The 16,692-nt window shown below is 35.2% G+C and overlaps 1 protein-coding gene across 1 annotated transcript; it reads right to left on the bottom strand.

The window, feature by feature from the left end:
* Positions 1-5,659: 5,659 nt before the first annotated feature.
* On the bottom strand, positions 5,660-7,765 carry LOC131155311 (uncharacterized). Its single transcript, XM_058108348.1, has 2 exons — positions 7,614-7,765; positions 5,660-6,343 (listed from the first exon to the last, which is right to left on the bottom strand). Exons 1-2 carry the CDS (start codon positions 7,658-7,660, stop codon positions 5,986-5,988), a joined length of 405 nt encoding a protein of 134 aa, XP_057964331.1. The 5' UTR covers positions 7,661-7,765; the 3' UTR covers positions 5,660-5,985.
* Between the last annotated feature and the right edge of the window lie 8,927 nt (positions 7,766-16,692).

Genomic DNA, 16,692 nt, shown 5'->3' with positions numbered 1-16,692 from the left:
ATGTCCTTGGCGGAGGACGATCTTAAACATACCTGCAAAATAGATTAAGTAATTGATGCTGGTCCCCAAATTTTGTTAGATCCACGGGGCTTAGTAACTGGATCACCCTTAACTACCCATACTTTTCTAATTTTCGCATGCTTATTCCTAAGTGGACAATCAAACTGAATATGCCTAATTTGTTTACATTTAAAACATTTCATTCTACACTTAGGATCTTTAGGAGGGACCTGAAATTTTGATTCACGTGTGAAATGTCCCAAGTAAAGATTAGGTCGTCTAACATTTTCAACGCCATTAAAACCTAGACCCTCTTTACTTAAGGAATTTCTTTGGGCAACAAGTAGTTTTTCAAAATTACATTTGCCCTAGGTGAATTTAAAAATAATTTTGGAGCTATCCTCAAATTTCCTCTAAAGTTCAGCAATAGTCACATCTTTTTTTTTTTTTTTCAAAATAGAAGCATGAGAGGTTTTTTCAATACTAAACAATTTTGAACAATTTTCACATTTCTTTTCAAATCATCATTTTCTTTGGTCATTTTACTCAACAGTTTAAATACACGAATTTATTCACATTATAATTCTCTAAACGTAGGCATGTAATCAGAATCATAATCATTAGATGAATAATATGAAAATAATGAACAAGAGGATGATACCTCATCACCGTGTGCCATTAAGCACAGATTAACAACCTCTGAGTCACTATGGTCTAATTCCGAGTCACTGTTGCTTAATTTATCCCATGAGGTGCCTGCCTTCATGGCTTTCTTCTTTTTCTTAGCCTCCTTTTTCAGTAGTGGGTAGTTTGGCTTGATGTGTCCAACTTTGTTGCAATTGTAACATGTGGAAGCATTTGATTTTTGTTTTCTTTTGCTAGACTCCCCCTTCTCAGATGCAGACTCCCTATATCCTTTGTATGACTTTCTATTCTTTTTGAAGAATCTACTAAATTTTCTAGTTAGCAAGACTATATCATCATCGGTGCTAGGTTTGCTGCATTCACTAGATGTGTTAGTGGAGGTTTTCAATGCAGTCACTTTCTTTGCCTTATTATATTCACTGAGTCTCTCATTTTGGGCTAATTTATAGGTGATTAGGGAACCTATCAATTCATTTAGAGTCATGGTCTTAAGGTCTCTACCCTCAGCAATGGTCGTAACCTTAGCTTCCCAAATAGGAGGCAAACCTCTAAGGATCTTCCTAATCATCTTATATGTGGGATAGGTCTTACCTAATGCATGCAGTGAGTTTATAATGTGTGTGAATCTAGTGTACATGTTTTGAATGGACTCACCTACATTCATCCTAAAGGCCTCATACTCACTGGTCAACATATCTATCCTACTATTTTTCACATCCCTGGTACCCTTATATGTGATTTCTAACTTATCCCAGATTTCTTTTATAGTAGAACATGCCATTATTCTATTAAATTCATTTACATCAAGACTACAATACAGAATGTTCATAGTAGTAGCATTTAAACTAACAGCTTTCGTATCATCATCATCATATTCTTTCTTAGTTTTAGGAACTCTAGTTGCACCCTTTGTTTTCATAGGAACATAATTTCCCTTAAAGACGATCCTCCACACCTTCTAATCTATATTTTGGAGGTAAATGCGCATCCTCTATTCCCAGAAGGTGTAATTAACACCACTGAAAACTGTAGGTAGTGTGGAAGATGGTCCCTCAGGGAAAGGGGTCACGGAGCTATGAGCCATATAAGATTTTTTGCAAAATAACTACTAGTCTATGCTACGTGGCTCTGATATCAATTTTTAGCTTTACCGTGATCCCAAGAGGGGGGGTGAATTGGTACTCTTAAAATTAAAGCCCTAGGTATCCTAACAGCTGTATATTCACAATCTTATGGACAATTTAGTGCAAGTAAAGTAAATCAATTATGATATGCACCATAAATTAAATAACGCAATTTAATTAACTACGCATGCACTAGAAAGCAGTAAAGAGAAGTGACACTCAAAAATGTTATCAAAGTTCGGTTAATTGCCTACGTCCTCGCCTTGGTTAACAAGCAGAAGGATTACCACTATGATGCTCACTTAAACGGGTGGAGTAGCACCTAGACAAACCAGGTCAATTAGCACAGGGCTGACCTCAACCTTTACAACCAATCCTTACCTGATTGGACTACCGCTCCCTTAGGCAATGCCTGGAAACACAACAATATGTTCTCAATAATGAAAATGGTATAGTGATTATGCTTTCATATAAAGCAGATGTGTACCCAATCTAAGCAATCACATACACCACCAAATGATATAATGAAGTAAGCTCAATTTGGTCTTAGATGTCTACTCTCAAATATTTATACAAACATTGCAATCAGTGCGTGGGAGTGCAAATAATATGATCTTTGTATCACACAATATATTCAATCACAATGGTCAAACAAAGATATTAGCCACACTTCAGATATCTCAATAGATGATTTTTCTCAACGTATAAAGCTTAAGAGATATATAGATTTTGCTTGCAAAAAGGATTTGATCTTTGTGTTCAAAAGATAATATTACTCAAGGAAAATTGCAATAAAGATATTTAGAACATAAACAAATATCTCTCCAAGATTTTTTTTCTCAAAATGAAACAACCGAGATATGTGAAAATGATTTGAAAATATTTTCAGCAACCAAAATCAAACAAGAACTTCTTAAGATATTGCAATGATAATGCAATACTCAGAAGCTCAAATGAAGTCTTCTTAAACATGCATGTTCGATCGGCTGAGGCATGGTCAAACTGTTGACCTCTAGATCTAACCTATTCGGTCGACCGATAGATTTATACTTCCAAGGCTTCGTTCAATCGAGACCATTTAAAAGTGTGCATTTAAGCCCGATTTGGTCTCTATGCTTCATCAACCCCGTGTGAATAAGCATATGACATCTAAGTTGGAGGGGTGATGGTCCCTATGGTCATTCTAAGACCTCTTTGAGCATAAACCTATGATGCATGATGCAGTTATTACAGACCATTATAATTACAGATGAAATAATTAAATGCATTTACTATAAACATAAATACCTCCTTCTTCTTTTGCTCTTGTGCATGGAAAATGCCGGATGATGTGAGCTTTAAGTTTCCTCTAGGCTTCCATTAATCCTATTCCATATGTGGGATATGAATCATAAACTTGTTCAAGTACTAGGCGCACACATTAGATCCAAGTGCTTTGTCAGCATTAAAATTGACATCGGACACAAAAAGTTAAGAGTTTTGATGGTTATACACATATTTTGGGAAAAAGAATACCTCTTAGATGCATGATGAAGATTAATCTAAAAAAAGCTTATGATTCCTTATCTTGGAAATTTCTGAAAGAAATGCTTGTGCTTCTTAATTTCCCATCAACAATGATAAGTTGGATTATGGAATGTGTGACAACCACTTCATATTCTCTTTCTATAAATGGAGCATTTCATGGTTTTTTCAAAGGAAGAAAATGTCTCAGATAAGGAGACCCTTTATCTCCCTCGTTATATGTGATTTGTATGGAATACTTATCAAGACTGCTATTAACACTTGAGGAAAATTCAGAGTTCAGATATCATCCTAAATGTGATCAACTGAAGATCACTCATTTTGTTTTTGTAGATGATTTGATCCTTTTTTCAAAAGGAGATCTCAGGTATGTTAGACTACTAATGAGCTGCTTGGAAAAGTTTTCAACCAGGTCTGGCCTATCTGCTAATAATCAGAAATCTAACTTACTGTTTGCTAGTATAAAAGCTCAAGACTTGTAGGATATTAGAAGTATTATAGGGTTTCAAGATGGTGAATTTCCCTTCAAGTATTTGGGGATCCCTTTGGTGGCGTCTAGATTGAACAAGATGCACTATTCTCCTTTGATAAGCAGAATCTCTAGTTTATTTAATGGATGACCTGGACATACCATTTCATATGCTGGTAAGTTGGAGCTGATAAATTCTGTTATACAAGGAGTTGAAAGCTTTTGGCTTGCTATCTTCCTTATTCCTATCTCAGTGTTGGAGCATGTGGTTAAGCTTTGTAGAAACTTTATGTGGGGAGGAAGGAAAAAGCCATCGGTGGCCTAGAAGGAGATATGTCTACTGAAAACAGAAGGAGGCCTAGGCTTTTTTTATCAAGGGCCCTGTGGAATATTCATGAAAAAGAAGGATACCCTATGGGCCAAATGGGTAGTTGAGGGGCAAATCTCCACTTCAGAAATCTACAATTTCTGGAGAATAAAGGGCTACAGAGTCCCATGGCATAAGGAGATATGGAAGTGTGGGAGTTTACCTAAACATGCTTTTACCTTGTGGTTGGGTATAAAAGGGAAGTTGTTCACACTTGATAAATTGGAAGGGGATGGTGTAGATAAAAATTGTGTATACTGCAGAGCTGAAATGGAAACTTTAGGCCACTTATTCTTTAAATGCAGGATAACCAAACAAGTGTGGGACACTATCAGATCTTGGCTGGGGATAACAAGGAGTATGTCTACATTAAAAGCAACTCTAAAATGGCTGCACAAGGAAGCAAAATACACAACTATAATCTCAAATGGTAAAAAGATTTGTGTGGCTACTACTGTCCACCTCTTATGGAATTTCATAAATAAAAAGAAGTTTGAAGGCAAAGGAATAGATTCATATAGCTTGGTGAAGACAATCTAGACACAAAATTTATGAGCTTTACTAGACCTTGTAAATTTGAGAGTATGCCTTGGATGTTAATGGGCTTATGATGTATGTTCTATGGTTAAAACTTTTTAAGGGGCCATGTTGGCTTGCCTTTTGATTGTAATCCATTAATATATATTTTATACATGTATGCAATATAGTTTTTTGATGACTGGGAAACTAGGGTGGTCGGGACCCTTCAGACCCTTATCTCCTTACCAAATTCGAGGTAAATTGACTAAATAGTTAGCATTGAATAATCTAAAGATGATTTGGTGGGGAAATCAAACTCATGACATCTTTCAATCCCTCATCTGTCCTTAATTTATATTCAAATCGAACATAATTGAATTGAACTCAAGTTTTAATTACTTGTAATATAGTTTAACAATTTTAAAATTAATCAAGTTCAAATTGAGTTTCAAGCTTGCTATTTTTGAGTTGAGACGATTATCCCACAGAGTACACTTAATTAACTCGAATATACCCTAGGTGATAGTCCCTGCCATGCATATCCATTTTTTTTAATAAAAAGAAAGAGAAGCCCAACCGGCCCAGTTCAAGTGGTAAGGACGAACTTGTAACTTTGGAAACTTCAAGGTCACGAGTTTGATTCCCTCTCAAAGTATTACGCCGATAAATTATCAAGTGTGCGTCAATGAGCGGGTAACTTTCATTCCCCAAATTTGGTGTCGTACCATAATATCCAATGTGGCACGTTGGTGATTGAAAGAAACATCGGCCTTAGCCCCTAGGCTCCAAGGTTGCTACAAGGTATAATTATCCAGCTTGTCTTCACAACATGCATTCACATGTATATAGATTCCCTGTGTTCCTTATGGACTTTGCTCTGGTTGATCCTGTCTGTCATGTCATGCATGCATGCATGCATTTTCCTACGGGGGGTTGCCGCGTCGTATAATCCCATCACCCGTACCTCATGTGCAACAATCACATCCCCAATATATATATCAGATCTACGCATAATAAAGCTTCTCATACTATGGGATCATATATATTGATTTTCCTGATAATCATTTTACATGAAATTACATCTCATCATCTTCAGAATCACTGCCATGCACATCCTTGCATGCCCACGTACAACTTCATCCCGTTATTTATTACATACATACATATATATATATATATATATATATATATAAAGTTGCACCACTCTCTCTCTCTCTCTCTCTCTCTCTCTCCCCCACCTATTTATATGCGTATAACCGTATATATAATTGTATGGATAGATACGGTAGGAATTAGTTAATTAATTAGAATGGGGACTAGAAGCAGAGGAAGCACATTCATGATGAAGAAGATGAGGTTAATGATACGGTAGCCGGTAGGTCGGGTTTGTCAACACCGTCGATGTTCCGAAACCAGTAGGTCTCGCGGAGAGAGGCGGCGCCGTCGGGCACATCCTCCATCACCCGTTCCTGCCCTCTGGGGAAGTAAATCCCAGTTCGAGGATGAGGAACCCAGCACCCATATGCTCCCACACTGCTACCACTATTACTACTGCTGATGCTGTTTTCCTTATTATCACTACTCTTCATTATTGTCCCAGCTGCACTGTAATTCTCACGATGATGATGGTGAGGAGGACGAGCCACGCCCGCCAGCTCTCTCACGCTCCGGCTGCTGCCTACTCCCCTACAATTCCTGTGCATGCATATCAATCAAACCCAACCATTAATTAATTAATTAACTGAAAATTTATTCTCGAACTAGCTTAATTAATTTCAAAATCGGTGATAATTAATCTCATTTTATTTTTAAAAAAATTTGTACATGCATGCTGCCATTTTTTTTTTTTGTTTAATGTGATAACAAAGAGTTCGGCTGGTCAATTGATTTGGTGAAAGGTGAATCGTTATGCTACAAAACATATTATTTTTTAAAAAAAAGGAATTATTTTGTTTGTTATAGTCTAGGTGATCATGATCTTGAATTAGATAAATTACTAATCCTATGTTTGGAAAGGTTTTGGATTTTAAATTGTAATAGATTTAAATGAAATATAATATAAAATTGTGTTGAAATTTGTTTAAATTCATCTAAATCTAAATCCAAAGTTTGATATTCATGCTTCCAAAAGTCATGTAAGTTAATTTAACTAAAGTAGTATTAAATATACTGGGTGTATACAAAGCATCTAATATGATTTTTTGTTATATATATATATATATATATATATATATATATATGTATTAAGATTAAATTAAATAATTTTTCTACATAGAAAAATCACATTAGATCCGTGTATACCTAGCTAATGTCTTTTTAATCATCAAATATTTTAGTTAATCAATCAAATCATTAATTTTTAGATATTCGTGCAAAAGAACATAGTTTGACTTTAATTAGTAATATTCAAAAATTTTAATTTTTTAATTATATTAGTTGTATAGAATGTTACATGATAGATAGCCTAATTAGAATCTTTAAAAAAAAAAAAAAAATCCTTGAAAAAGAGAGAAACGATTTATTGTAAAACTATGTTATTTTTTCGACAAAGAAGAAATACATAAATTAACATGGGGAAAAGAAAAAGAAGATGGGTAATCTTTGGGTCATTTAGCTGGCGAACCATCAACTCAAACGCCTCCGCTTGATTCTTTAATCAGAGAAAAAGCATATATTTATGTAGGTATTACTTATGCAGCTCCTTGCTAATACAATCAGTCAATTTAAGTTACAATTGAATTTATCTCTTGAAAAAGAGAAGAAAAGAATTAAAGATACATGCATGTCGATCGCACGAAGCAAACATGCATGGATGCATGCATGCAACACCAACCATGCGTATATATATATATATATATATATATATATATATACCAACCATGCGTATATATATATATATATATATATATATATATATATATATATATATAACAGTAATTAACTTAACTGTAATGAATATAAATACCTAAGCAGCAAAATCTTCGTTTTGGTGAAACCAGTAGTTGTGGCCATGAAAGAACAGAGGAGGTACTATTGGATCAGGCAAAGGCGCCAAAGGCCACTATAGCGATGAGGTGATCAATTAACTTTGAAGATATGTGATATGAATTGTACAGAGGCGATGGAGGCAGCAGGAAGCCCTTTTTATAGAGAGTAAAAATAAAATAAAATAAAGATATGATAATATTCGGTGGACGGTGGGTTTTGCCGCGTGACTGTGTTGGGTTTTCATGAAAGTATGAATGACATCACAGAGAATGAATTCTCCACTACGGAAGGCGAAGGTTTTTGGCAAAAAGCTGATCGATGAGTATTCATTTTGCAAAAGCTGAGCTTATCAAATGTAAAAAATAGATTCTTTGTCATTTAGCTGCCAGTAGGGTTGAGTAAAAGGTCGGTTAGGTGAAATTCGGTTAATTAACTGAATTAACTGAATATTTTGGTTAATCATTTTCATTAACCGAACCGAACCGACCGAATAAGAGATGTTAACCGAATCTCATCTGACCGAATTGCCTGCTTAGATAATTCAATTAACCGAATTTATCCGAAATTATTAAAAATAACACGAGCATGACAAACTTTCTTAACCTCACAATCACAGCATAAAGCCAAGAAAAAATGACTAGAAACCAAATTCTCAATCAATATGCAAAGCTCAAGAACAATTTCTCAAGGGTAAAATAACTCACAGAGGCTCTCGATTTGAATCTTCGAGTTTCTGTCGAGTACTTCTCTGCAAACAAAAATAAATTAATAAATGCAAAAGAAAACACAGAAAAGAAAAATATTCATTGGAAATTAATGAAGCAAGGATTACTCCTAAGTAGAGGTTGAAGAGATCAATAATTGTGGGTTTAGATTTTAGAAGGGTGGAACTGGACCAACTAGTAAGCCCTGGAAGCTGATCTCTAGTTTGGATCCATTTTATGTCAGCTGGGAAACGTTAATGGAGCCCCAAACCTAAAACTTTTGAGCAGTCTGTTGTCTCCACTCTCCACTATCATCTGAGAAAGGAAACAGAGAGGGGAAAGGCAAGGACTTTTCTGCAGACCAGCAAACCCTACTACCCTAGTCTAGTAGCCCTCCTTGCCGTCCTTGACTCCTCGGCTCCTTCGCTCCGCCTTTTTTCCCCAATCCCTAACAAATTGTTTGAAATTTAATTAATTGTTAAATCGGTTAATCGGTTAACCGAATTTATATTTTCTGTTCACTGAACTGAAAACCAATTAACCGAATTTTAGTGAAGTCCAACCAAACCGACCGAATCGATTTTTTTACCTGAATTGAACCGATCAATTTTGATCGATTAAATCGGCTAATTTGGGTTTTCCCGAACTATGCTCACCCTTAGCTGCTAGCGATCCTCTCTCCCCCACTAATATAAGAAGAGCTAGGCTATTATTTATTATATATTAATGGAAATGGGGTTCAATTAATTTGTTAATTTAATAGCTAATTATTTGATTTGACGGTCTTTTTCAACATTGTTTTTATTTTTTGGGTTCTGTGGAATATATATAGGTCTTTTTGAACACTATTTTTACTTTTTGGGTTTTGTGGAATATATATATATATATATATATATATGATTTTTTTATATGCATCTAATTAAAAGGTAACTATGATTTATGATCTTCTGGTTGTGGTACTTTTAATACTGTGCATGACATGTGTCAAGGTTTTCTTGGATAGGATACGGTCCTGTACGCACACAATTGCATGTTGCAGCACATGAATTTAGAATAGACTTGGACTTTTAAAGGGATCAATGGGTCTTGTAAACATTTAGGGTACGTTGCAAAACTACTCGACCCGACAAGTAATTTGTGATTCGTCCATTTAAATCGAATTTGAATTTAATACATGCTGACTCATTTATAAACAAATCAAATGTAGCAACCCTCCATAAAATATAACATAATAATAAAAGTGGTCAATCCGAACCCGTTTGTAACGAGTACACCTGTCAATTGTAGCGGAAACCTAAGCAGCAGTAACATAAAATCGTGAATATCCAATCATAAAACATAATATCAGAGTTATTTACATTATTAAAATACTGTATTTATTTACAATCTTTCAAAAAATCAAAAATGACACTAGAACCTTACAACAAAAATCTCCTAATCCTAGTTCAACGCTTACCCTTATAGTAGGGAAGCTTCACTCACTCAACGGTGGCCTTGACCTGCCGATTTCTCTAGGTTTCCTGAAAAACGTGTTAATGTTAGGGGTGAGACACTTCTTAGTAAGGGAAAATAAACTAAATACAACTGTGTGGCAACATGAACATTTAATACCATTATACATATACAGTACGTTTCATAATTCGAGAAAACATTTATCATATCATACTGAATAATCATACATTTTCATATTTGCTAATAACTCATAACGTACATAAAACATCCATTATAACTGTAATACTGAAAATAAACCCAGGATGAATAGCTAGCTGGTGTCATGTATTACCCCTCATGATGGGTTGTGCAGCCCGAAGACGGGACCCGACAATGGCTGGCCTACCACTACCGAATCAAATATGTCTGTAAGTACGATGGGTCCACCACACCCTGGTCCGGACTGTCAGGTGGACGTCCATACTTTACTGAAAGCCACATCGACTATCCATCTCCCATCCCCTCGTGGGATGGTTAGTACTAATATGACGTAGATATCTGATCTACACATATAGCTACGGTACCGAGCCCTGAACTGAACTAAACTAACATCGTGGTTGTAATAACATATAATACATGAACATACATAACATCATTATGGCTTCGTGCCGAAAACATAGATACGGCCTCGCGCCGAAATCCTAAATACATGGCCTTGCGCCAAAATCGTAAATATGGCCTTGTGCCGATAATATAAATACGGCCTTGTGCTGATAACATAAAATATGGCCTCGTGCCAATAACATAAAATATGGTCTCGTGCCGATAACATAAAATACGGCTTCGTGTCGATAACATAAAATACAGCCTCGTGCCGAAATCGTTTCAGGTATTACATTCTAAAAATAACTCATTTATCATATATTCATTAAACTCAATATAGCATAACTTGTCTTTTCAAAATACCTAAAAATATGCTTTACTCGTAAAATCATTCATATCATGATTCACTTCACATAAAATAATTTTCATGTCACACATGTGCCGTTTAAAGTCATGCTTCATATTCTAAAATCATCATTTCTGGCATCTCATACATACATATACATTTTAATCATAATAGCTGTATTTTCCAAACATACATTTCATCTGTGATAAACAAATATAGCATAGATTTTTCTAAAAATAAATGTGCTCATAATTAATAATAACTTGGATGAAAAATAACTGTTTTAGTTTATTCCCTTACCTGACTACTGAGAAAGCCCCCAAAATATCCTAGGCTAACCCCCGTATGATTTCCTAATCAATACCCTAAAACTCAAAACTCCCAGTATTAAACATCAGTATTTTCATGCTTACATCAATTTCTATAACTACGATAAAGTCTAATTTGGTTTAAAAAGTGTTACCTCAACCCAGGGATAATTTCCAACTTCGTTTGCCCAACGATCCGCTCTGGCAAACTCTTAGAGAACTTCGCGAGGAGCGTCGTGGTAGCCTCAAATCTTCAATCCGGCGACTGGCGGAGCCAAAATCGAAGAGAGAGAGTGAGAGGGCCGAAGAGGAGAGAGAGAGAGAGAGAGAGTGGAGAGGAAGCTTCAAATGAAATAAAAATCGAATTTTTAGTATTTATAGACAGAAGAATTCGTCAACGAGCCTAACCTTCGTCGACGAGTTCTTCATAAATTTCGTTGATGAAATCCAGTCTTCGTCAACGAAATTCAGTCAGCTCAAAACCCCCCTCTCGGTATTTTCTCGTCGACGAGGCCCTGTGTTCGTCGACGAAATCCTTAAAGCCTTTGTCGACGAAACCCTGTGTTCATCGACGAAGCTTGGTAGCTTCCTTCTTTATTTTTGTTTCCATTCCCCTTTCTTTTATCATTTAAATTCCATTTTTAATTCGGGTCGTTACAAATCAATCCAAACTCAACATGTTTATTTAGGGTGGCAAAACGACTTAAAACTCGACAGGTGATTCGTGATCCGTGCATTTAAATCGATTTTGATTTTAATACATGTTGACTCATTTATAAATGAATCAATCTGGACTCAACACGTTTATTAAACGGGTTAGACGGGTTTAGCTTGTAACGCCCCAACCCTCTAGGTGGGCCCGAAGTACTACTATACGTACATAACATGCATGTCTCTGACACCATACATATACTACCTGCCCAAATAAGGAAATCGGGTGTTTCATACGAAACTTCACATTCATACACAATGGATACATAATCTAATAAAACTTACCAAAGTTTATAACTATTTCCTCACATACATCCATACATACTAAAAACATAACCTGCTATTACAAACCACAAAAGATGTCCTAGCCAAAGCTCAGTACATATACAAGGACTTACATAAACTAACAAAAACACTACGCTCCGTAGTCCCTTTAGACGTCTAGGACCGGTTTCTTGCAGGACCTGAAATAAGATTTGTATATTGGGATAAGACACTTCTCAATAAGGTAGATCATATTACATCAGTGTGTGACTACATGAGTTTATTTCAATAGAAATCAATTACACATTTAAATCATTCACAAACCTGTAATATAGAAGATATATATATAATTCTTGCATAAGATAATTCGACTCAATACAAGCTAAGGTCCCTGAGGTTGGGGTAAGGTACAGACCCATACACCATACGATCTCTCGACTCAGTATTCAAAGCTGTAACTTTGCCCATTTTCTTTTTAAATCATGTATATGCCTAATGAACTCATCTCATCTTTGTAATATCATATCAACACCATTTACTTCCCCCATTGTACGAGTTGTGTGTTTATAATGCCCCGATCTTGACCTCAAAGCACCAGACTAGTCATGCTACTCTCTCTAGTCTGACTTGGCCTACACCATCCTAGTCCGTGATCAACCAGTGGCCCTTCTTACCAAGTCGACTAGTTCGATACCCACACATAAGGATAATGTGTGGTTGCATTGTATCTCTTATGCTAGCAACGGTACCATGCTTTCTTGGTAACAAGCTTTCTCAAGCGGTTCATATATCATATATACAATATATATCGAAAACATAGTAACTTGTTTTCATTCATAAAGTATTTAAGAAGTTCCAATATTTTTCACAATTCATTCATTCATTCATTTTTTCACGCTTTCATTCATTGGTATAAACCGGCACACACAACTCTCGATTTAACCTTGGTATGTACATCTCTCAATATTTAACTGACATCTCTTTTCTACATTTTTTAATAACAATTTGGAACTTCAATTCCCATATCCCATAATCATATTTCTCAGTTCATTATATTTCCATTTAACATCTCATGCCACACTTATTTGGTTTAGAAAACATTAGTATAGCATATGGTTTGAAAAACATAATTTAAATCGAAAACAAGAGTTTCAAGCACCTCCTACTTTAGGTTTTATACAAAGAAATGAGTCTTAGGAAAAATGGAGGTCATATCCCAAAACCCTATTTTTTACCAAAATCGTAAAACCCAAAAAGCGGCGATTCCACCCAGTGAAATTTTCCAAATAAGCAGTCATATCGTACATAATAGCATAACCTACAATTCTAATGGTTTAGGTTTTGAAAATAACATATGTAAACAAATTACCTTACCTTTTTATGAAAAAATGAACCTGAACAGCTCGAAATGGCAAAATCCTAGAACTTCCAATTGGTGAAAACACGTGTATTTGCTAGACGGTGGATGAGAGATACAATCAGGAAGCAAAGGAGAGCTCGGAAGAGTCTTATGGTGAAAAATTTTCGAAACCCTATGTAACGACCCAAATTTTCTAACCATTTTTTTTTTTTCTGTCAAGCTATATATCATAACTCAGATATTCTGTATATAAATATTTGTCATCATCACTTCCTAGAGTGGATGTCGTGGTAACCTGTGCATTCCATGTATATTACCTATACAACGGAAAAGCATAAATATCCAAACCATATCCCAAAATACACAATACCAGAGTACTACTGTTCCCTCTATAGATATATACACTCATGTACATCATTTCCCAAAAGTCCCAAAATACTGAGGGTTCTACAACCCAATCCAAAACTCACCCTTGAACTATGTCGACTCAGTTGTCCCCTCTATCTTTGAGCCGACACTATACGTCTCTTTGGGTTACCTGGAATGTTTATAATGCTGGGGTGAGGCACCTCTTGGTAAGGAGAAACATGCTATTACTAGTGTGTGGCATATGAGTTTGTACACAAAACATAATATTTAATTACACTATGAATGAGAAATCATGCAAAAGTATCTGTATAATAACCCACACCTATGTCATTTAAAATACATAATTTCTGAGTTATCTATTCAATCATACTTCTAACTATATTACGTATCTTTGTTTTTTATGTATACTATATATGTACATAATCCTGAAAACTTCCCTAGATGGTTGTATGTCATGATTTAACCCCTCATGACAGGGTTGTGCGGCCCATAGGAAGGACTAAACACTGGTTGGCTTACCAGTGCTAGTCTAACTGTATTTATCTGTATCTATAGGACGAAAGGCGAGATCCATCTGGTCTGGATGCTAGGGAGCTTGTACTCTACCTGTGGCACAATCGGCAATATCATACTCTATCTGAGACGTATGGTTGCACTATCTATACTGTCTAGTTACGGTACCGTACTTTGTAAATTGCTCTGTTCCATTAGGGTCTAATACTATACAATACTATTTCTATATAATATTTATCAATTTTACCATAATTCTGTAATTCTTTGTATTAACCATGATGCTATAATAACTGTAATTCTGTATAATCTTTATTTTTGTATGTCATGATTCTATGATCCGTATATCATGGTTCTGTAAAACACCATATAATCACGATTTTGTAAAATACTGTATAATCATGGTTCTGTATAATACTGTATAATCATGGTTCTGTAAAACACTATATAATCATAGTTATGTAAAATACTATATAATCATAGTTCTATAAAACAATGTATATCGTAGTTCTCTATAACCATGTAAACTGTAATTCTGTAAGACTTTGTACAGTCGTAGTTTTGTAAATAAAATTGTATAAGTTGTATATCATTATTCTGTGAAAACTATATAAACATAATTCTGTAATATTTTAGTATTTCTCATGCCACACAAATTAAATAAAACTCAATAAATTTAATCTATAATACTGTTTAATTTTCTTACTCTAATTAGTTCAAAACCCTACTCTATGACTTATATTCATATATTATGCTTTACTGGTAAAATTTCTAATTTAACTGACATAATATATTTCCCTTACCTAACTCGCTAGGAGATCTAATGTAGAGACCCAAACTCATATAAGCTGGGTTCATCGACGAAGAAGTCACGTTCATCGACGAAGTCCTTCAGAGCCTCATCAACGAAATTCAGAGCCTCATTGACGAGCAAATATCGCGCGGGATTGAGAAATATCTGGAACTTGGGCTTGACAATGAAGGGATGGCTTCGTCGACGAGCTGTGTGGCAGATTCGTTGATGAAGACGCCGCCTTATCGACAAGTTGGACTTGGTCAAAAGCCCTATAAATATCCATTTTGGTTGCTTAGAAGTTAAGTTTATTCTCAAAGCTCTCTCTCTCTCTAAACCAGCGAAAACTCTCTCTCTCTCTCTCTAAGACTCTTCGCTATTTGTCGTCCGTTTCTAAAAATGAAAGTTCCTACGAGGATCAAAAGAAGAAGTTTTACAACTTTAGCGGATCAAATCATTACTTTGAGGATTTTCGGGTTTTCCCAAAAATCGAGGTAAGGATCTGATCTCAATTTTGATTGGATATTTGCATAGTAGTTGGAATTATAGTAAGGTTATGTTTTGTGGTTTTAGGTTTTCAGGATCTCGAGTTGTCGGTTTGGATCGTTTTCGTACGAAATTTCGTTTTGATTTTAAGGTAAAGGGAAATTGATTACAACAGCATTTTTGGAAAAACTAAACCGTTAAAAAGCTAATTTATATTTATATGTATGATTGAACTGCTTATTTTCTAAATTCTACCGAGTAGAAATACCGATTTTACGACTTTTACGATTTTTGGTAAAAATGAGGATTTTGGCGTATGATCTCCAAATTTTGTGAAAATCACCTATTTGCATTTAAACTGTAGTGGGAGATGCTTGAATCCTTTACTTTTATATTTAAATGATGTTTATTGGATTTTTATCATTTAGAGGATTTTTGGATTGAACTTGTGTGATATATGTTGAAATGGATATGTATGAATTTGATATACTATGTATATGAGATATGGGAACTGAAGTTTCAAATTTGTTATACGAAAAATGTGGAAAATAGAGGCCGGTTATACACCGAGCATTATCAGTGAAACAAAAAGGGGTAAACCAAGTGGATAAGTGCCGATTTGAACCCGATGTGATTATCTGAATTTGTGAAAATATTGAAATTGCACTGGTTACTATATTTTGCTATAAATTGTATATATAATAGATGGAACCACAACTTGCTACAAAAAGGGGTTGAAAGATACTCCGATGTGAGAAGTTGAAAAAGCTTCATTAATGGAGGTGAAAGATACTCCCAATGGCAGGGAATTCCTCAACTGGAAGGGTACAGTGCAACCACACATGTAAATCAGATAGTCGGCTAGAAGGAGTAATAAAACCACTGGTTAAATAATAAACCAGATGGGGGCAGTCGGACTATATATTAGATACTTGACAACTGCCTGCACGAACAGGGCTTGTTGGAGATATCAGTGCACAACCCGTGCCACGGGGAAAATAGGCAAAACATGTTATGACAAGCTGGTCGTTGTTCTAATATTCATATGCATGATTTAAATACTAGAATGTGCAAATAAATTTTATATATTGCAGTATTGTAAAGAAATGTTTTACTTATACATATATGAATTTTATTCAAATGTGCATATGTGATCACACACTGTTGTAAC

Source organism: Malania oleifera, chromosome 5, assembly GCF_029873635.1.
Source record: "Malania oleifera isolate guangnan ecotype guangnan chromosome 5, ASM2987363v1, whole genome shotgun sequence".
Classification (NCBI taxonomy): domain Eukaryota; kingdom Viridiplantae; phylum Streptophyta; class Magnoliopsida; order Santalales; family Ximeniaceae; genus Malania; species Malania oleifera.
Note: the sequence above shows the minus strand (reverse complement) of the source record. Positions and strands in the feature narration are given on the sequence as shown.